Genomic DNA, 22,899 nt, shown 5'->3' with positions numbered 1-22,899 from the left:
AGAGTTCTGAAAGGGAAGTGAAGAGTGAGAGTGAGAGTGAATTGGTGAGCAATGGTTCCTCCATATACTTCACTTTTGGGAAGCAACAAAGTTTTTGTGTTTAATGCTGAGACCGTATACTAGCTAGGGAAGACAGTAAGGACAAGGCGTGAAAAAGGGGAAGGCTTATGTCAGTTTGGCCCCCCAAACAACCTTCAAAGGGGACCATATTTGATCATACTCCTATGAATTCCACTCCTTTTCTTTTCCTTTTTGATTTTGGAACCTACAAATCCTACAATCACACCCAAAACTCATGTTTCACCTTACTTCTCTTGGACAAAAACACTAGCAAGACTATTCACAAAGTTAATGTGTGAGCCCATTTGCAAAATGGGTAAAATTAAGAATAAATTTTTATTATCATCCTTAAATGTTTACGACAGGACAGGATGTCACTATAATCTTTAAATGTATTGAAATGTTGCAAGACTTAATTCAACTGACAATGTCGATATTGTTAGATTGAACATCTTTACCTGAGTTCGAATCTGAAATCTCGCATTGATGTATGTAAGTTTCGGTGGTGTTTGTCGCTTCATCTACAAACTAAAAAAATGTATTGAAAGTACAAAATATCTATCGGTGTGTCTTTTGTTGTAATTTCATGAGTTAATCAAAATAACTAACGTAAGATATATTTGAAGATCAAACTAACCGATGAAAAACGCACATAAAGACCAAATTCAATAAGAATTTTCCACATATTGAATACCAAAATGACCATTTACGGGTAAAATTAAAAACCAACCAACATAGTAAAAATTATTTGGGTTGAAAAGAGAGTGTGTAACTAGAGCAGTACACAAAACCTGCTACTACTGATGTGTTCACATGAGACAAATAAAGTAAGGTAAATTAACTTAGGGATCATCTCTCTGTTGTTTTAACCTCTCCTATCCCTTTCACCGTAATTATAACTTGCCAGTGTTACAGCCAAGAAAAGGCTGATAAAATCTAACTTTCACTTCTCTTGTCTGTCTCTATATAAATCTGTTTCCTGCATGAAATTGGGATCTGGGTAGGGCTTTATTTTATTTTTAAAAATATATATTTTGAGATGATGCAAATGCAATTGATTGTGTTTGTTGTAATAGGACTGATTAGACTGTGTTTGGTTGTACCTTTTCCAGAAATAAAAGCAATTGTTGGTTGGAGCTACAAGAAAGGCTTTTGAGCCTCAAATGTGACAAAGATAGATAAGATAAAGTTCAATTAAGAATTAAAGTTCTACTTGTGCATATTTTAAAATACAATTAAGGTAAGGAAAAAATGTAACTAAGCTGCCAGAAATTTAAATATGATAGCAGCTTGAATTGTAAAAGTAGCCTCCTAGTAATTAAAACAATTTAAACCAATGCTGCTGGATTGAAATTGAAATAAATATGAAGCATATCATGCCACTCTTTAATCACTACCACAACCACATTTTAAAGTGTAACTTTTGTCATAATCACATGCACTAAAGTAGTAACAACTATAAATTCTATCACCGTTAATCTTTTCCTGCTCCTAATTTACTAGGGAAAACATCAGCAATATGAGTCATTTAGTTGGAAATAATACATTTTCCTATTTAATAAATATTACGATTTTTGATAGAATTCATATGCAAGATCTTTATGAATAGAAGTTAAAATGTCAATTAAGCTAAAAAGAATAATTTTTGCTTAACAATTGTGAGCATCACTCATACATATCATTACAACATCACATTTAACATAGGCAAAGAACTGACCATTTACTTTATAGGGATCTTCACCTGCAATATTAGAGGTTTGAATTTCAGTTTGTCCCTTTAAAAAAGTTTTACTTTAATTAAGCATTGACTATCCCTGACCTGGGGATTTGTTAGATTCTTTTACTCTAGTAACTCACATAATAGGAGTGTAAAATTAGTGATTTTAGGCATAAGAGATATTCTATCCTTTTATTATAAGTGCTGTTTAAGATTAATGTGTAGCACTTTATAAAGAAAAAAAATTCATTCTATTGATTTTGATAGTAAAATAACCTGCTAAGATTAAAATATCCACATTAATCAAAGTACTTAGGTGGATTATTAGAATATTATCGGAAAAAATTATAAATGTTGTAGTGGTATTCAAAAGTAATAAGTAAATTTGGTAAAAAAAAATAAAAGTAGTAAGTAAATGTAGGGCTAAACACTATCCTACGAAAAATTCATAAAAGTGAAAAGATAAGTAACTTCTTAGACTCAAATTTTTCAACATTTATATCGTCTAAAACTATCCTACTACGTAGGACGGAAGAACTAAAACGTTTCCAACAAGATTAATCGCACTTACTCACTTCTTGTGGGGAATTTTGATCTAAAAACCAAAAGAACAAAAAATTCATTCGATAGAAACAGTTTCACTGTAACAAAAATTATGATGACTTCTAAGGTAGTACATACATAGTATTAAATATGGTACACCCTAAATCACAAATACCAATATTTCACTGTTTCACTACTAAAAAAATTAAAAAATTAACTGTTTCACCACCAAATTTCAAAGGACTCAATTTCCACGTTTAAAATTAATGAAAATGCTAATGAGTGTTCTAAAGCACTCTTTAAAGATTTTAGATAGTAAATTTTTACGAAAATTTATGGATTTAGTACATTGGAAATTATAACATTATACTTTTTTAATGAATGGTTTATTGATTGAGAGAATCCTTAAAGAGTATTCTGAAGACACTCGTTAACGAGACCCTAAACTTAAATATCTCTACACCACATCAAACTTATGAATTAATATAGTGGAATAGTCAATTTGGGACAAAAAAAAAAAAAATAGTGGAATGCTATCTACCTTTTTTGCTGTTGTCACACTGATAGAAAATTAATGGCATGGTAAATAAAGGAGTAGAAATTATTGAACGATTCTAAAAATATGAGAACCTTGAGCATTTAATTATGGATTTATGGTTTAACCATATTAGGGGGTAAAAATGGTCAAAGTTTTTACCGAAAACAGTGTAGTAAATTATTGTTGTTTTTGGATTTTCAAACTGTTGTATTTGGATTTTTAAATTCTATTATCTACCGAAGTTGTTACTAGGTTGAGTCACGACTAAGTCGCTCTCTTTAAGACGTTTCGTGGCATTGCCCAAAATTGTGCAAGGCAGACTATCAACCACGCCGCCTCTAAAATAAAACAAGCCCAGCTACAACTGTACACTTAACTACTGCACTGTAGAAAATCGTTCGAGAATTACACCTCCAAATATGGTACTAAGACCACTCTTTAATACTGAAACCACTTTAATATGGTATTGTTACCACTCTGTTATGGCGCTGAGACCACTCAAATATGGTGTTAATACCATTCTAACTTTAAGTTCTCCAAACTATCAATATGGTACTACGACCACTCAAATATGGTGATACCACCATTTCTCCTCAAATAGAAAAATATTGAAATACTTTTTATATATACCGTTAAGATCATTCTTAATTCCGACGGAACATTGTTATTCCAAATAGGGACTATGATCTTAAAAATACTCTTTATTCTGAAGGGACATATATTATCGAAGGGACTATGTTGTAAGACCATTCTTAATTCCAAAGGGATATTAAACCGAAAAGGGACTATGGTCTTAAGAACACTCTTAATTTCAAAGGGACAGAAAGGAGTAGAAAAAGGAGAATGACTTGTCAACACAAGTCGAAGGAGGGAGAAGAGAGGAAAAACACAGGAAGCATCAACTGTGAATTTCGGTGTGTTTTTGAACTAAGTGGAGTCCTCTATTTATATAGAGATTCTGTAACTGTTTTAGCAAAAATTGCGACAACAGTTACTCTAATGGATAAGATTAAAATGGAGTTTATCCATTAATCAGTTCAACAACACTTGTGGATAGGATCAAAAGAAACAAATCCACAAAAGTGGAGGAAACAAACTATTGGATTTGAATGAAGGAAATATAATAATAATTAAATTATTATTCTTATCACAACCACCATAAGCTAAATTTATGAAAAGTGATATGCTCGAATAAAATAATAATTACTATTATTTTTATCATTATCAAGTATTTAAAAATTAAATACCACAATTTAAAACACTACTAATGTGTGTGTTCTATTTTATGTGGGATCCCACTTCAATTCACACAACATTAAATCAAAGTATAATTAGTTGGTGTTTAATCTTCCAATTTTTCATCCAACATCACATCAATGTTCCAACAACTATTTCATCAAGACCGAAGGTGCGTAAGCAATTCTTCTGCGGTTCCATACTATTTTTGTGGTCACTTTTGTTCTATATGCTTATGAAAGATAAATATGGCACAGTAAAGGTGAAAAATTTGATCTATAGAGTAAAAGTTCAAGGGTGAAGACTGAAGACTTCACTGTGAAGTAGTAGTTTACAAAGAGATTAAATATTGTTGTCATGTGTAATATGTCAGAAAGAATAGTTTAATTTATATAAGAACAAACAAATCTATTGGTCCATTTTTACTCTGATGTTCGAACTTTTTAGGTCAAATTAAAGAAAACTGAGTTATTATTGTTTGGGTGCGCAATGACAATTATGGAGTATACTCTAGTCCAGCTTCTTCAATTACAGTAAAGTTATTTTAAATGAGTTAAATTTTCTTAAGCAAAGAGTGACCCGTCAAGCTTCTTCCTCACTTAAAAAACATTGCCCAATAAAAGGTTCAAAACAATTTTCGATATAGTAATTGTTTCCTGCTCGTCGTTGCTCAAATCAATTACTTCATTTTCTGAATTATCACATGGTTTATTATTTGGAACATTGTTCAAATCAATTAAATCTGTGACTCCTAACCTACACAAATAAATTCATATTACTACTACATATTATTATTGAATTCGTAAAATGATAACACCATCATTTATCCACAAAATATTATTATTGAATTCGTATATAAGGAATTAGGGGTGAAATATTTGTAGAGCAATAATATGTATGTGTGGCATAAGGAATTAGTTGAGAAGATATGAGAAAAATGTGAAAAAATTGAAATAAATTAATTATATTACTTACTGTGCTATAGCTGCCACATGAGAACAATTGATTGAGTTTTGAGCACTTGCCATATCCATGAGAAAAAATGTAACCCAAAAGGAGGGAATAGTGGAGGGAAAAAAAAAATGTAACAATTGAGGAGGGAATACCGTAAATTGAGGAGGGAGTACACGTTCAGTTGTATTTAAAATGTGACTATTTAGTGTTAAAATTTTAAAACATTAACTTATGAGAAGTCCACGGTGCGGAGGAGTGGGATGTTTGATCATGATTTAAGAAAGCTTGTTGGTAACAGAAAAGTCAGTAGCTTTTGGTCGGAAAATGGATGGACAGAGATCTCATGAAAAACCTTTTTAGTAGACTTTTTGAATTATCGTCAGTCAAAGATAGATGCGTTGTAGAGGTTATAGTGGAGGGAGAAGGTGTAAGAAAGATGAATTGCACTTGGAGAAAAAGTTATTTCAATAGGAGGAGGAGTTTGTGGTTGTTTGCAATGAGGTGGTGTTAGGGTCTATTAAGAGGGATGGCAAGTAGGACGGTTAGAGGCGGCATATTCAAGTTATTAAGGGAAAGTTAGACGTTATTTGGTTCTCTAATATTTCTACAATTTTGAAGGTTCAAAAACCCTAACGGGTATGATTCTGTTAACAAAAATTCGAAAGGGTCTGGTTCGTTTAACCCGGAAGGGTTTGGGTCGTTAAACGTGAAAGGGTATGGTTACTGATGTATTGGACTCATCCCTCGATCTGAGTTCTTACGCGTTGTTTGGCTCGAAAGAGCTTTTATGCTTGTCGTTGACCAAGGAGCTATTGGCACTTGGATTTTGTTACTGTGTTGGCGGTCGATCCATTCGCCATATTTAAACTCTTACTGTTTCTCTGCAAATATTCACTATTCACCTTTTTTTGTAATTTGGTTTCGTGTCCGTACGCGGGTTTGCTGGATTGCGCTTGTGATTAGTGAATTTTGTTAGAATAGATTAGAGTAGATCCATTGGACTGATTTATCACGATGTATTTTCATTTGGGTTATTTTTGAGTCAGGTTTAATGTCCCCAGTCTTTGTATCTCTTCTTTTTATTTTATATATATTTTCTATTTTGCCTATAAAAAAAAATGCAATCATCTTTAAGCAAGAAGGCTTCAATTGGGAGAAGGTGCTGGAGGAGGCTAAAGTTTTATTTTGGCATATTCTTAGCTCAATGCCCAAAGATTTTACTTTTTCTCTAAATCAGTTGTTGTTGAATCCATTGAGTTGATTGGGTGATGATTGGTATATTGAGATTGAGGTTCAATAATTGGTGTATGTTAGTAACAAATTCCCCTAACATATTAATTATTGACAATTTTTTTAAATTAAAATACTCCAGTTTAAATCATAAAGTAATCAGGAAGTTTATACTCCCTCCGTCCCATAATAATTGAGTCATTTGTAAAAAATATTGTCCCAGAAAAATTGATTCATTTCACTTTTCAATACAATATTAATTACATTTTTTCAATTATAACACTAATTAATACTCCCTCCGGTCCTATTTATAAGAAACATTTGACTTTTTTGATTCATTGAATAAATGATGTATTTGGTCTATATTCTATACCAAGTACATTAATGACTCAATGAATTTAAAAAGTCAACTTTTTCTTATAAATAGGACCGGAGGGAGTATTACTTTCACCACTCTCAATTCAATATATTATACTTTGCATTTATGATAAAGAAGAATGCACCAATAGTTGATAAGGGCACTCAAACTCATTTTTCTCTCTCTTTCACTTTTACACTTTTTCTTAATAAGTGTGAAATGAGCCAAGAGCTCAGTTAAAACGGGACGGAGGGAGTAGTATTTAACTTATTGTGATTAATAAAAAAGGCTTAATTTTACTTACTAAAGCTCTTGCCCAACAGAAACACGAGGGTCATACTAGATCTATGGGTATTAGGTTTATGCCTGATTGGCTCTAGTGCTAGTAGGAGATTGTTGGTGTAAGTCCCAAAGTCCATTAGGTTATGTTAAACTTATCTTATGTATCACTTTTATTATTAAATAATATATGACACTCTTTATTATATTTGTAGTGATGTTAATAAAGTTTCTAGAATAGATAGTTCGTGTAATTGTATATTGAGTGTGACTTAATCATTAGATTACATTAACATAAATAATGTTATTCTTAAATGTATCCGTAGTCAAGCTTTAATATGTATGTAGACTGATGACCACATCTCATGGGTCATAGATATGAGATATTAAGTCTATACATTGGTATGAATATTAGGAGTAATATTTATACTGAATTGACCCACCGTGAGAATACTACATAGTATGTTATGAAAATGTCATAGAAATATGTTCTACATAGTAATATTTATAGGTCACACTCAAGGTACGAACACTTTTCCTTCCTCATTTCTCTCACTGACTTGAGAGTTAAGGTTCCATTTCCCTCTCTGGATGAGGATATTTTGGTTAAAATGGAGGGCAAGTGAGAAGTGAGTAGGGAGAGAAAATAAATTCCCTTTTTTTATTGGGAAATACCGGCAAGCGCCCTTAGGGTATTTGGCTATTTGCTAATAAGATCAAAGAAGAACCTTAATCTTAAGAATAGTATATTCGACATATTGAAACTTAAAAAAAAGAAAGAAAAAAAATATCAGCATAAAACTTATAAATTATTTCCTCTTTTGAATCATTAACAAGTGTCATTGTCAACATGGTCTTTTTTATTTGAGTTTGTTTTTTTTCAATTGTTGCATCTCATATGAAAAAAAAAAATTGGAGATTATATTGGAAGAGAGAGACCTTGATTTTTGATCTAACAGCTGATGACTATTCCTACCATTCTCACATATAATTAGGAGTTTCAACCTTCGATAGATTTGCTTTGAATATTCAAACCTGATCTTTCAACTTTTAAAATTTTCACTAAGACATATGAACCAAATGTATTAAATTTGAAAGATCTTCAAACTAAAAAGAATAATCAAGAATCCGATTTAAATATTCAAACTGAATTTTTTTTCTTCAAAAAATTTTCCCCTAAAAAGTTTTTGTCCCTGTGACCTTAACTCAATTGATAGATATATTACATTGTCATTATTTATGCAAGGATTATGATTTAAATCCTAGATATCTTACTTATTTACTTAACAAAAATGAATTTTTAGACGTTATACTACTTGATAAAAAAAAAAAAAAACTTTTTATAGTTTGAATTACTTTATTTTCCCCCAAATTTTACAGTCAAATAGGAGAACAGATCATTTTTCTTTAAAAATGATTTTTATTTGTTTGATGGGTATTTTGGAAGTATGTTTGGAGGTATATGTATATATGGGGGTATAAAAGTTTTCAAAAACATAATGTTTAAATCTTATATTTTTGTTGGGCCTATTTTGACATCTCTAGGTCCTAAAGGGAGAGGATTTTTTTAGGTTAATTAAGTTTTTAGTCTCTATAAATATTCACAGTTTTGTTTTTAGTCCTTACAAAATAAAATCACACTTTTTAGTCCCTGTGATATTTTTCTTAAGCATTTTAGGGATCAAAATTGTTGATGGAAATTTTTTACAGGGACCAAAAGTGTTGATGGAAAATTTTATAGGGACTAAAAATGCTCATGGAAAATTTTATAGGGACTAAAAAGTGTGATTTTATTTTGTAGGGACTAAAACCAAAACTGTGAATATTTATAGGGACTAAAAACTTAATTAACCCTTTCTTTTTAGGCCGCCCTCGTATTTCTTTAGATCTTCTAAAATTACAAAATTGCATTTAATAACATGTTATGTAGATGGTAATTTCTACGGTACACTCAACAAAATTGAGTGCACCGGTACACCTACATATTAAATTAATAGTTTAATAAGTTATTTTTTTTAAAAAAATATATATTTTCTATCAGTTATAATTATAATAATTATATTTTATTTCTCAAAAGTGTCCGCAAATCAAAATTCAATGTTTTTTATTTTTATTACTCATAATATAGTGAATATTGATTATTTTTTCGATAAAATTTTAAAAAAATTGTATGATTCTTAAAAAGAATGAAATGATGTTTTTTCTTATGAAATAATATTTTCTAAAATATAAAAGTCAACAAATATCTCTTTATTACATAAAGATAATCATTAACGTATTGATTTATGAAATAGGTGTACCGGTACATCTTAGTTTAAGGGTGTACCGTAGAAACTCCCTATGTAGATAACTACCGGATGTTCATTTTAAAAAGAAAAATTCATTTTGTCCATTCAGTAGATAATTATTGGATGTTCATTTTTAAAAAAAATCATTTTGTACATCTGATAGATAACTATCAAATGTTCATTTTAAAAATTCAATTTTGTGCATCCCGTAGATAACAATCGAATGTTTATTTTAAAAAATTTCATTTTTTACCTCCGGTAGATAACTGCCGGATTATTGCTCATTTAGCCTTTTGTTTTACGTACATCATCCAAACTTTTTCTGTTATCTACCAGAGGTATAAAATCGAAATTTTAAAAATGAATATCTAGTAGTTATATATCAAATGTATAAAATTAATTTTTTTAAAATATAATCCGATAATTATATATCAAATGAACAAAATGAAAATCTTTAAAATGAACATTTGAATGTACAAAATGGAAATTTTTAAAATAAATATATGGTGGTTACATGCGGAATGTCTTTATTAAGGGCAATTTTATAATTTTAGGGACTTAAAAAAACTTCTAATAAGGACGTTGAATCATTTGATTAGCGTATAAAGAAACGAAACCAGCGTCTGAGTTGTTGGCGTTACAGCTTACAACAGTAGCTCCCCAGTTTTGCACAAAACCTGTGGGTTCTCTCTCTCTCTCTCTTTCCAACTCTGTCCCTTCTCTCTCTCTCACCCAAATACCATGGGCAGTTTTTCTCTCACCACTCACAAAACCAGTTGCTTCAGAAAATATCATATACACAATCAATATTATACCCTTTTTTTCTCTTTACCCTTTTTTCTCTATTATATACCTTTCTCTAATGTCTCCCCTTAACACCAACAAAACAAACAACATCATTTTCTATGTAATGTAATCCCAATTTCTGTACTTTCTTTCACCAAACCAACCCATTTTTCTTTCACCCTTTTGCCTCTATTCCTTTTTTTCTTGAATGATGGAAGCTAATGCCATGTTTTCCACCATCACTCCTTCTGGTTTGTTAGGAGTAGTTGATAATATCCCTTTACACCAACAACAACAACAACAAAAACAACAGAATCTTCCTAATCAACAACAACAAAATCCTCATCAATTGCACCATTCCCAAGTTGTTTCCTATGCTCCCCAACATCATGACACTGACACAAATCAACATCATCATCATTCAATGAAACATGGGTTTCCTCCATTTTCTTCATCCAAGAACAAACAGCAACAACAAAGTTCTCAGATGAGTGATGAAGATGAACCAAATTTTCCAGCTGAAGAAAGCTCTGGTGGTGACCCAAAAAGGAAGATTTCACCATGGCAAAGAATGAAATGGACTGATACAATGGTAAGGCTATTGATAATGGCTGTTTATTACATTGGTGATGAAGCTGGTTCTGAAGGGACTGATCCAAATAAGAAAAAGTCTAGTGGTTTGTTACAGAAGAAGGGAAAGTGGAAATCTGTTTCAAGGGCTATGATGGAAAAAGGGTTTTATGTGTCACCTCAACAATGTGAAGATAAGTTTAATGATTTGAATAAAAGGTATAAGAGAGTGAATGATATACTTGGTAAAGGAACAGCTTGTAGAGTTGTTGAGAATCAAGGTTTGTTGGATTCAATGGATTTGTCACCTAAGATGAAAGATGAAGTTAGGAAATTGCTTAATTCTAAACATCTTTTCTTTAGGGAAATGTGTGCTTATCATAATAGTTGTGGCCATGGTGGTGTTGCTACTTCTAATGTTCAACATCAAGTAGAGGGTGGAAGTGGAACAACAACACCACCTCAGAATCAACCTCAACAACAGCATCAACACCAGCACCAGCAGCAGAACCAACAACATTGTTTTCATTCATCAGAGAATGGTGTAGGGAGTTTAGGTGTTTCAAGAGGAGAAGGATTGAGGATGTTGAAAATAGGAAGTGGATATGTTGAAGAAGAGGATGATGAAGATGAAGAGGATGAGTCAGAGGACTTTTCTGATGAGGGTGAAGATGAATCAGGAGAAGGTTGTTCAAAGGGTCATATAAATGATCAAGATGAAGAAGAGAATGATGGAAAACCATCAAGAAAAAGAGCAAGAAAAGGAGGATTTTCATTTCCAAGGTCATCATCATCAACACAATTGGTGAATCAAATGAACAATGAAATAAGTGGTGTGTTTCAAGATGGAGGTAAGAGTACTTGGGAGAAAAAGCAATGGATAAGAAACAGGATAATGCAGTTGGAGGAACAGAAAATAGGATATGAATCACAAGCATTTCAGCTTGAAAAGCAAAGGTTGAAATGGGCAAGGTATAGTAGTAAGAAAGAGAGGGAAATGGAGAGAGCTAAACTTGAGAATGAAAGGAGAAGATTAGAAAATGAGAGAATGGTTTTGCTTATTAGGAAGAAAGAGCTTGAGTTGATGCATATTCAGCAGCAGCAGCAGCAGCAACACTCTTCTACCTAGATGAATTTGTATGATAGAATTTAGATTAGATCACAATAGGTGAAAATTTTGTGGTTGTTCTATTTTTTTTGAGGTTATTTATTCTTCAACTTGTTTCTTATTGAATATTTATATAAAATTAATAGTATGTCTGCAATGTGAAGCAACCATTTAGATACACACTCTTTAATTTAATTTGGTTTAATCTTCCTCCTTCAATTTGGATTGTTAAAACTTGGAATATTTGAATGAAGCAACCAAATATGTTGTTGAGGCATAAGAATTCATTAACAAAAAAGAACAATTTTCATAATAAATTAGTGTAAATAACATTAAAAAAATCTGTCAAGAAAATAGATAAAAAAAAAAATATAATTAAGAATTGTCATGAAATAAGATTAAAAAAAAAAAAAAAAAGTTAAGTTCACACCCGGTGGGACTCGAACCCACAATCGCTTGATTAGAAGTCAAACGCCTTATCCGTTAGGCCACGGGTGCTTCTTGTTTGTTGTTTGTAGTTTAACTTTATTTATTGCTTTGTTTGATACAAATGAAGCTTCACCCCACAGTCTAGTAACTAGTTATAGTTAGATATTTAATTTCATTACGGGTAAAAATGTGATTTCTTTTGTACTTAATAATTCATTTTCATTATGAGCAAGTCAATTTTATGACATTGAGTGGCATTGCACAATTGCCCTCCTGAGTTTTTGACGGCATGATTAGCGTTTTTGTTAAATTTGATATATAAAGACTAATTGTTTAAATCACGTGGAAATTAAATAGACAACAAACTTTCCGTAAGAATTTTACCGCTGTAGCTTTAATTAAACTAAAAAAGGCTTTTATCATCATAGTAAAAAAAAAGGCTTGTATATCTTAAAAATATTTGCGTTTGAAAATAAAATGAATATTTGTCCATTACCTTTTCTTAAGCTTTAGAGGTTATTATTGATCCAACAACCATTACTATGTCATGATGTAAAATATATACTTTCAAATATATTTTTTTGAATAACATTACTTTCATCCTATGAAGCGGTATGCTGTGCATTTCAAAGACAATAACTCATTTCTATAATGTAGTGTTATATTATAGTATTATATAATGCAATACCAGCATATCAATTTTATCAAACACTGCTAATCAAACTTTATTTCAACAGTTTGGTCAAAGTAAGTTTTATTTTATTTTGTTACGGTCTAAGATAAGTTTTAATTCAACACGTACACGAATGAGTAATAAAGGAGTAATGCATATTTAATTAATACTTTTCAACATCATAAAGCTAAGGATGGTTGAATAACATAATGTTTAGCAAAATCATCTGAAAAGGGAATTTAGCAAAATTTACCCCTAACTAGTTAAAACTATACTTTTCCCAAACAAGAATGAATCATGGTAGTATTAGCACTTTAGCAACTCATCTTGATCCCACCACGTTTTCCAGCATCAAGCATACTTCATGTTCATGATCACAGAAAATGGAAAATATAATGGGGCATATATGCATAGTTGGGAACTGAAAATACAAGCTATTAGCAATCATTAGTTTGTCAACAGTATCCAACAAACATATTTTCAAGTTGTGTTCTTATATATGAATATTAAACCGAAAATATTGGAAAAAATTGGTATCAAGGGTGCAATCCCTTGATTTTATGAGTGACAACCAGTAATACTTCATTATTTCCAATACATGGAACATGATTTAGTGATCAAAATCAAGATAACCTTGACTCGTCGCAGAATTATCTGCAACTTTCAAAAACTTGGGAAATAATCTAACCCAAAAAAAAATACTAGAACTAGAACTGTTGGATTAATGCACTTTAATCTTCAAGCTCAATAATCTTAACCACTGATGCATCGCCGAGTTTCTGACAAACAACAACACGGTCGTGTGACTTTATAACTCCCAATGCTTTTCCATGATCAAGGGCAACCTTAAGAATAGATTCATTTGATGCAGTTGTTGTCTCAGACTCAGCCTGCAGACACAATATATGACATTAACATCTAGTAAATCTGCGATAATTATGTGATGCGGTGTGTGTAAAGTAGCATTCATTTATATGAACGATAGCACAAAGAGACCTCCAAATATTTAGTATTATAATAGAGAGCCATGAAACATGATAGAGGGATAATACTTTTTTCAAAGATTACAAATATTTCTACCTCCAAAGAACAATCTCAATAGAACACTGACGATTAACTGAGGAAAAAACCAAGACTGTGAATTGCAGAAAAAGAAACTTACAGGATGACGAGGATCAGCAAGCATGGGAAAGAGACCTCTTACAATAAGTGATTGCCTTGCCTGTGTCACAGATTTAACTTCTTCATTAGTTTGATACAAAAAGGTAGGTGGTACAATGTAAACCAAAACATACATACATCCTGGTCAATATATTTTATGTTCACTAAATGGAATTATTAAGGATGTAAACAACAGACAGGGATAATTAACAGAGAAAAATGAATCAATCTCAAAAACTAAAATCCAACCTCAAAAGCTCCACTGAAGCTCCACTTTAGCTGATTTGTCTTAAGTCGGGGGATCACCACAGAGAGAACAGGCATTGTCGGCCTATACTTTGCAATCAATCTGACAGGTGCACATGACATGTTTAGATAGAAAATCTTAAGGACATAAGTGGTGATGCAGGTCAATAAAGAATAGTATGGGTCTCGTAACTGAAGAATAGAGTTTGTTTGCCCAAGTTGAGAACGATTGATTCACAATAAACTAAATATGGACACATAATATCTTATTCTTTTGAAGATATTACCTTGCAGCCCTTCCAGATGAAGTGAAGCAAATTATAATGGAAGCCTTCACCTTAATAGCAGCCCGTACCTAAAAAAGATTTGCACGTAAGAAGCTTGCTTTCAACGATATAAAAGTCAATTTGGATTGAATTATTTGAAGTTATCTACATAAGCACTAGTAAGACTGTTTGGGAGAGCTAACGGAAACAGTTTAAGACAATTCCATAAGTTGTTTCCAGCTTATTTCCATAAGCTCTCCAGAATAACTTATAAAACTTGTAATTTATTTAAAAAAATTGACTATTTTAAGAAATAGCTTATGGATAAGCACTTAGATGATAAGAGCTTATATAATAAAAAATTAAGTTGTTTATCCAAACAGGACCAGAACCATCCATCAAGCACATAACAAAAACGCAGTAGGAATAAGCCTCTCTCTCTCACACACACAATAAAATAAATGTACACATAAGAAAATACAGTAAAAAATAAGGAAATGTTTGGATGAAAGTACCGCAGAGGATGCAATAGATTCCAAGTGGGTCATGGGTTCTCCAACATATTTGACTGTCCTCTTAAAATAAAGGTCTTGATTGAAAACTTTCTCAGCCTACAAGGACATGAAATGGAAGGCAGAAACATTAGTAAACAAGATTCATTCACGCAACAAAGCCCATAGAGCAACTTAAAAAAGAAAGTACGTGATCAGAAACCATAAAATCAGAATAAAGAAATCAGTAGTACAAATTCAACATGTTAGACAAAATTAATAAGCTAATGAACTTACCTCTGAACAAATCCTACCAACAGTAGAAATAGTCTCAACAGGGTACAATCCACGTAAAGTCTCGGCACCCAGAAGAATTGCATCACTTCCTGTTTATTTATTAACAGTTAGACAAATATATATCCATCAAGTGGTTCTAACTAAAACACAGTACACACAGATTGGCAAAAGAAGCAACAACAAAAAATGCCGAGAGCGCAAATAGCCCGTTTTCATCACTTAGAGAAGGTCGTATAAATTAACAGGCAAACCAAAATATCAACCAGATTGCCTAGTATTCACCAACCGAAAAAGCTGCATCAGATAACCAGCAACTTACCATCTAGAACAGCATTGGCAACATCAGTGGCTTCAGCACGAGTTGGTCTTAAGTTATCAGTCATACTGTCCACAACACGTGTAAGCACAGCAGGTTTCCCAGCCATATTACACTTGTGTAGGGCAGATTTTTGAAATAGAAAAACCTACAAATAAAAATGGAAGTTAGATAAATTAATGCAACAGTAGGTCTTATAACTTTTCAGCATCCACCAAATGGAGGAGACAGTCTCTAGAATATAGTTATCATGAAGTATGCAGCATAGATAGAGGAAAATCTCTTACCCCCACCATAGATGTCTGGAATGTATTTTTTAAATGTGGAGTACTAGTTAGACCAAAATAAACTTCTTTATTGTTATGAGAATGCAAGACAACAAGCACGTCAAACTACAAAAAAAAATTCATCAAGAAAACTGACCTTCTCTGGTGGAAGATCAATGCCCAAATTTCCACGAGAAAGAATAATACCATCAGCTTCTTGCAGAATCTCATCAAAATGGGTCAATCCCTAAGAAACAAAACAGATGTAAAATGTATTTATATACAATTGACTAAGCCTAGCCAATAAGAATATAACTTAAACCAAAATGAAGATATGTAACTCACCTCAACATTTTCAATCTTCGCAAAAATTTGTGTCTGGCTAAGATCGCCTAACTTTGAAAGGAAGTCCCGAGCCTGCATTAAAATAACATATGAAGGCCTATTAATACTTGATATAAATTGAGTATGAGGTAACCAATTCAAGTAAACAATCTGGAGCTCAAATTACCTCGCGGACATCTTTAGCATGCCTAGTATATGACAATGACAGAAAATCAATTTTGTTTTTAACTCCCCAGGTGCTTATAACCTGAAAAGATAATAAATAAATATAATAACCCCAAAACTTCTCGACACAGCTAACACATGTATTGTAAAATGTTAATAATTCACACATCAGAATGAAAAATGGAACTTACCTCCTTGTCTTTCTCCGTAAGGGTAGGTAGATCAATGTGAATTTGAGAGGCATGCAAAGTGAACAATGACCCGGTCAATGTAGCTGAATTCTTTATAATACACACAACATCGTTCCCTTTGACTTCAGATACCTGCACAGCATCAGGTAGAACTCATCAGTCATCATGCATGTAAAAGAATCAAATATTATTTTAATTATGCTTTTGGACCTACTTATGTTTTTCATTTCAACTACAAGAAATACAAGTATAAACTTAAAATAAACGGTTATTGCACAAAAAAAAATGCAAATTCATAACCCAAGTTGAAAGGATATAGACAAATTATGTGAGAAAGATACCGAAGAACGTAAAAATAAAAAAAAAATTGACCAATTGGAATAAACTTTGCAACTTATTTTACCTCAAGCCATACAGAAGTAGTTTCACTTCCTGTGAACAAGTATTGACCAATAAAAATAGTGTCTCCCGTCTTCACTGCCTGTAAACAATAAAGAATTTGAAAATTAGGCAAAGCAACAATTACATTGCAAGCAAGTAGAAGATATATCTCAAAATCATGAAGAACAAATAAGCATGTTTAGTTGAATATATATACACAATTTTTTAATTTTTTACATTAACTGCTTCTAACATCATAAGCAATAAATAAATTGCATATATATACACAATTTATAGCTAATTTGAGCCATGCAACCCTGAGAGGAAAGAAAAATTGACTCAAAGCATGCACTACATAGGCAACAAAATTGAGTCAAAGCATACACTCCATAGGCAACAAAATTGAAATCCTTCATGTTAATATTCGGTGGAAGCAAATGATGTAACTTCGTATAATGGCTAGTTTTGAGATTGTGTAAAATTTGTAACTTCGTATTCACTGTGTCAGTACTTGCACATCTTGTTCTTGTATTGATATTTATTAATACATTTTGCCAATTCCATATATATATATATATATATGCAAGAAAGTCACATCATATAATGATGATAAGGTGAAAAGCGTCAATGAACCTGGGCCAGTCCATCAAAGTTGATTGGCAATATCTCTGAAGAAGCTTCTTGTCCCTGGTTGGGGGTTAGAACAACCTGAGCATCTATCTCAAGTGAGATAGTTGTCTCACTTTTGTTAACAACCTGCATCTCTGCACCCACTGTATCCAGCATAACCTGTCAAAGGCAATCAGAGTAACAAACTTTCAGCTCATTTCCCATTATTGATCCTCAACATAAAACCTTTGTGAAGCAGAAAAGCAAGAATATAGAAATTGGATATTCTTGAAATAGCTGCTAAAAGAGGTCTACCTTGAGAAAATTGACAGTAAACATACAAAAACAACAGTTTATTATACATAAAAACCATTCATATGCTTTTACTTAACACCAACTGTGTAAGATTTCAGAATAGTTGGTTTGTGACATAATGTCACATACTCTGAATCAATGACCACGCAGTCAAGAGTTGATCCTTGTTGCACATTCTTCTAAACAAAAATGTAAAACTTCAGATAAGGGAACACTGGCTTCGGGGCTTGTGTATTGTTCACACTTCAAAAGCCCCAAACAAGGGCCCTTGAATGAGGGCGCATGTTAGACATAAAGTGGTGTATCGGGTTCTTGGTTTGTGACACAACCTTCATTTAATTTTATTTCTGTTTTGTTTGGACTTCTTTCAGCCACAATTTAGGCATGAAACAAACTAGTCTGAATTCCATAAGTAGCAAAAAATTGAAAAAAGTGAAGCAGCAGATAAGGAAGGAAACTCACAGCACATAGCTTCTTAGTACCCTTAATAGCAGTCTTCAAATTCTCCAAAGTTTCCTGATGATACTCAGGATCACACCATGAAAAATCAAAACGAGCCACTGCATTAAACAACAAAAAAAATCACATAAAATCATTAACTATCCACTAATTCATGATTTAAAACTCTAACACAATTTAAGACAAAAACATACCAGACATGCCAGCTTTAAGACATCCAGAAATAGTCTCAACAGATCGAGATTTAGGACCCAATGTTCCAACAATCTTTGTCATTGCAGAAAAAAAGCTCTACAAAAACCATCAACAACAATTTCAATTAAATCAATTATCACAAAAACAAGATCTATAGATTGGAATTGAAAACAATAAGAAAGAGTAATAGAAAAACTAACGGCTTTTGATGGTTCTAGGATGGAAGCCATCCTAATTGGTTCCTCGAGAAGCAAGTGACTGGAAGGCATGTTTGGTTTTGTTTGTTAATCAAACACAGAATCGATTAAGAAGAAGAGTAGTGGTGTGGTGCGTGAAGAAGAGACCAAACAAACGCAACTTGAAAATGAAAACCCTTTGAATTGAAAAAAAGCAGTATATGCTTTTGATTCTTTATGTATCGTTTTTGTTTCAGTGTTTTGTTTTCAACTTTCGTGAATTGTTTCACAGTGATACTGTCTTAGGTAATTAGTGTAGTGGAATTCTGGTTTGGTTGTTTTTGTTAAGATTTAGAAATGCTACTACGTGGCGAAATTGTGGCTGTTGGATTAATGAACATGTTTTGTGGTTTGTGTTTTTTTGTTTCTGATGGAACAAAAAGAAAAGGACTACGGTGACTACGGTCTTAGGATTTTTTTTATTTATGAAAAAAGAAATATTATTGTGTTATTTGTTTCGTGGAGAAGGGAGAAGGTGGTGGTGCACGCGCTGTGTGATAGCGTGTGTGGAAGGAATGGTGACGCACGTGGTTTATTTTAGAAGAAGTTAGAAAGGCACGTGACAATGGTGGAGTAGGTGGGTTGGAATAAAATGGAAATATGGCGAGGAAAGCATGTGAGGCATGGTGGGAATATGGTGTGCTGTACGAATGAGGCTGACCGTGAAGTGAACTGTTGAGCATGCGGTACAAGAAGGAAAACTTTTCTATTGTTTTGTACAATTTATAAATGGATTAATTAAGTTTTTGGTCCCTATAAATATCTGCAGTTTTGTTTTTAGTCCCTATAAAAATAAATCACACTTTTTAGTCCCTATAAAATTTTCCGTTAGTGTTTTTAGTCCCTGTTAAATTAAAATTTATTTAATTATGCTTAAAATTTTAAATTTTTTAATGATTTTTTACATACTTGTTTAAAACGTTATAAAAGGTTCCACCAAAATAAATTAGCTCAAAATTTTATTTTTAGGTCCAAATTTTCGTTTGTTTTATCTTGAATTTCTGGCGTTTTAAAAAAATTATATTTAATTCATTACATGTTAAAAAATTATAATTTTTTATAAAAGAGATTATTATAATGTACTTAACATGTCTGTTAAAAATCATTTAAAAATATAAAAGTTTAAGTATAATTAAACAAATTTCAATTTAACAGGGACCAACACATACTTTTAGTCCTTGTAAAATTAAAATTTGCTTAATTGTGCTTAAACTTTTAAATTTGTAGCATATATTTTTCACATACTTACTTAGAATATTATACTAAGTTCCTCCACAAAAAAAGTAACTTAAAATTTTATCATTAGGTCCAAATTTTCATTAATATAATTTTGAAAATTTGGCTTTTAGAAAAATTCATATTTAATTCATTACATGTTAAAAAAACTAAAAAAATTTACAAAAGAGTGTCTTACGATGTTATGAACATGTATGTAAAAAATATTTCAAAAATTTAGAAGTTTAATTATAATTAAACAAATTTTAATTTAACAGGGACTAAAAACACTAACAGAAAATTTTGTAGGGACTAAAAAGTGTGATTTATTTTTATAGGGACTAAAAACAAAACTGCAGATATTTATAGGGACCAAAAACTTAATTAACCCTTTATAAATTGAGCACTCATATTTTAACAATCATTTTTAAAACAACTTTGTTGTTCTCTCTACTTATTAGTTAAAAATAATAGAGAGAGGAAAAAGAAGAGAGAGAATGAAAACATAATGTAAATATGAGAGAGAAAGTGGTAGAAAAGTTGTGCCAAAATGGTTGTACAAATATCATTTCTCTTATTAAATTTTTGGTAGTGTATACAATGAGGTCAAAGTTCAATTTATTATTATACCCGCGAGTTTTGCACCGTTGGTAGAGATACTGTATAATACTCCCTCCATTTTAAAATATATGTTCAGGACAACCACTTTACACATCCCAACGCACTATTTTGACCGTTAATATCTTTAATTATCTAAAGTAAAAAATTATAAAAATTTAATATTTTAAAAATATTTGTCAAGACAAATTAAACATCATCTTGCATGTTAATATTTGTATTTATACATTAGTTAAAAAGTATGGTCAAAGTAAGTCAAGTGAATAGTGCACATTGCAAAAATTATACATGTATTTTAAAATGGAGGGAATATATGTAAGGTTTTGGATTTGAATCTCGGACACCAACAAAAAAATTCAGTTTATTAATGGATTGAGTTAGTCGGTTTGATTGTCATGATATTAAGATATAGAGTTGGTAGGTATAGAATAAGATATAAACATGTAGAATTACCATTTTAATCAATTGGCAGGGACATTGCATAATTTATGCAGAGGCGGGGGTTCGAACCCTGGACACCCCACTTCTCCACATTTAAATGTGTGAGCTTCAGCCACTAGGCTACTAGACAAAAAAAAAAAAAAAAAAAAAGAGTTGGGTAGGTATAGAATAAGATATAAACATGTAGAATTACCATTTTAATCAATTAAATAAATCACTTGTTAAAAAAAATTGTTGGACCCATTTCAATATCCAAAAGATTCAAGTTAATTCCTAAATTCATCTTCTTTCTTCCTTCTTCATCAGCAGCGGGTTGATTCATTCAATAAATTCCTACCAAACCATTTTAATAAGAATTTTTATTAGTCCATCTTCTTCCTAAGTTAATCTAAATGATATATGGTCATCACAACGTGTGGCTTTTGTCTTGTTGGATGGTTTTCCATGTTCATCACAATTTTTTGGCTTTGCTTTTTGTTGTTTCTTATTGCTTTCTTTACTTTATTGGTGTAGTTTGATGGTTGTTTTTGGGCTTTAATCTTTGGTTGTTTCTAGATTTTTGTTTCCAGCCTTTTGGTGTTCATGTACAAGGAAATGTTGTCGTGCTTGAGTCGAATAGATAGTAAGATGAACGATATGTTTATATGGAATGAGGGCTAAAAAGGAAATTTTATTTGCTTAACCTGATAGGTTGATTTTAACCCAGCCTAAATCTAGGACGCAAATTACAAAAGAGTAAATATATAGGATTAAAAAAAGGTATAATTTATCATATTTCACCGGTGTATCAAACAAAAGATTATAGTAGGATATGATACAATCATCATATCTTGTCTCCCTATCATGATATAATCTGAAATGAATCTGAAATGACTCGCCTTAAAAACACTGAATTAGGGTTGTTTAAATGAATCTGAAATGTCCATTCCATATCCTATGATATAATCTTAATTTATCTACATGTGACCTTAAGGACAATTGTCTTGGATAGGGTTTTCGGGTCATAAAACTATAATTTCACTCCTATGAAAGTTAGTTCATAACCTCCACTCAGGTACACACTTTTTTGCTCTGGAAACCTCACATATTTAGCGCATTCTTTCTTAACAATTGAAGTATTTGTAAGTACAACTTCCTTTTTTTAGAGAAAGTACAGATCTCAATCTCAGTCTATCATCACCCACCCAGGTTGAAGATTTTAGTTTGAAAGGATTAGTGGTGTCGTCTATGATAAATGTGTCGTGCGTTTCACCACTGTTTACATTCAAAGATTTGATAGCCGACCATTAATGTGGACGATCATTGGCTAACGAAGTCGTTGGTAATGTCCAGACTATCATGGTGGATAGAATGACTTGTTGAAACAAAAATATTTTTGATGGATGTTTTAATGATAACAAACCTTATGGAATAAACACTAAGTTTTATTAATGGTGATCTACTGATGTTTGCACGTGAGTCTTTTCACAGACGTAGACAAGAAGTAATACCAAACCAGTAACATCACAAACTCAAAAGAAGATATAGCAATTGTTTGAATCAAATAAGTGTTGATTGAAGATTCAACTAGAATATGAATTTGATGATCAATTGACTCGTCCTCGTCACCACATGGTTTTTAGCAAAGCCTTAAAGACTCGAGGAATAAAGGGTTAATATTTGAAAGGAATGATCTTCAAATAGCTTCTAAAAGAGTTTATGGAAAAGGCACAAAAGTTTCATTCAAGAGAATGATTGAATGTACCTTTATGATTACATGCATGCCTAAACTAAAACATCTCAAAGATACTCAATGGACAAGATACATTGTGTGCAATCACCAAGAGGAATTGTGTGATAAATTGCATCATCAACCAAATAATTTAATGTTAATCAACCGAGAATGTATCGTCATCTCATATAGAAGAAAACATTATC

General features: G+C 31.8%; 2 protein-coding genes and 1 non-coding gene across 3 annotated transcripts; 1 reads left to right on the top strand and 2 right to left on the bottom strand.

Annotated features, from left to right (window-relative positions):
* Positions 1-9,851: 9,851 nt before the first annotated feature.
* On the top strand, positions 9,852-11,845 carry LOC11425464 (GATA zinc finger domain-containing protein 10). Its single transcript, XM_003590349.4, has one exon. It carries the CDS (start codon positions 10,198-10,200, stop codon positions 11,686-11,688), a length of 1,491 nt encoding a protein of 496 aa, XP_003590397.1. The 5' UTR covers positions 9,852-10,197; the 3' UTR covers positions 11,689-11,845.
* A 247-nt stretch (positions 11,846-12,092) lies between these two features.
* On the bottom strand, positions 12,093-12,165 carry TRNAR-UCU (transfer RNA arginine (anticodon UCU)). The gene has a single exon. It is a non-coding gene; the product is annotated as a tRNA-Arg (tRNA).
* Positions 12,166-13,176: 1,011 nt separating this feature from the next.
* Positions 13,177-19,075, bottom strand: LOC11429725 (pyruvate kinase 1, cytosolic). Its single transcript, XM_003590347.4, has 16 exons — positions 18,673-19,075; positions 18,472-18,568; positions 18,281-18,378; positions 17,528-17,683; positions 16,917-16,994; positions 16,514-16,645; positions 16,324-16,404; positions 16,158-16,229; positions 15,970-16,059; positions 15,550-15,694; positions 15,231-15,319; positions 14,958-15,053; positions 14,464-14,531; positions 14,180-14,279; positions 13,932-13,991; positions 13,177-13,659 (listed from the first exon to the last, which is right to left on the bottom strand). Exons 1-16 carry the CDS (start codon positions 18,739-18,741, stop codon positions 13,501-13,503), a joined length of 1,590 nt encoding a protein of 529 aa, XP_003590395.1. The 5' UTR covers positions 18,742-19,075; the 3' UTR covers positions 13,177-13,500.
* Positions 19,076-22,899: the final 3,824 nt, after the last annotated feature.

Source organism: Medicago truncatula, chromosome 1, assembly GCF_003473485.1.
Source record: "Medicago truncatula cultivar Jemalong A17 chromosome 1, MtrunA17r5.0-ANR, whole genome shotgun sequence".
Taxonomy (NCBI): domain Eukaryota; kingdom Viridiplantae; phylum Streptophyta; class Magnoliopsida; order Fabales; family Fabaceae; genus Medicago; species Medicago truncatula.
This window is presented reverse-complemented; position numbering and strand designations above follow the sequence as displayed.

What these genes read in the sequence shown, in the direction of transcription:
- LOC11429725 (XM_003590347.4), bottom strand. Translation starts at nt 18,741, where the DNA reads ATGCCTTCCAGTCACTTGCTTCTCGAGGAACCAATTAGGATGGCTTCC. An exon ending in TTGGTAGGATTTGTTCAGAG is followed by an intron (nt 15,054 to 15,230) that starts GTAAGTTCATTA and finishes ATGTCCTTGTAG; the next exon opens with GCTGAGAAAGTTTTCAATCA. An exon ending in AATCTATTGCATCCTCTGCG is followed by an intron (nt 14,532 to 14,957) that starts GTACTTTCATCC and finishes AATCTTTTTTAG; the next exon opens with GTACGGGCTGCTATTAAGGT.
- LOC11425464 (XM_003590349.4), top strand. Translation starts at nt 10,198, where the DNA reads ATGATGGAAGCTAATGCCATGTTTTCCACCATCACTCCTTCTGGTTTG.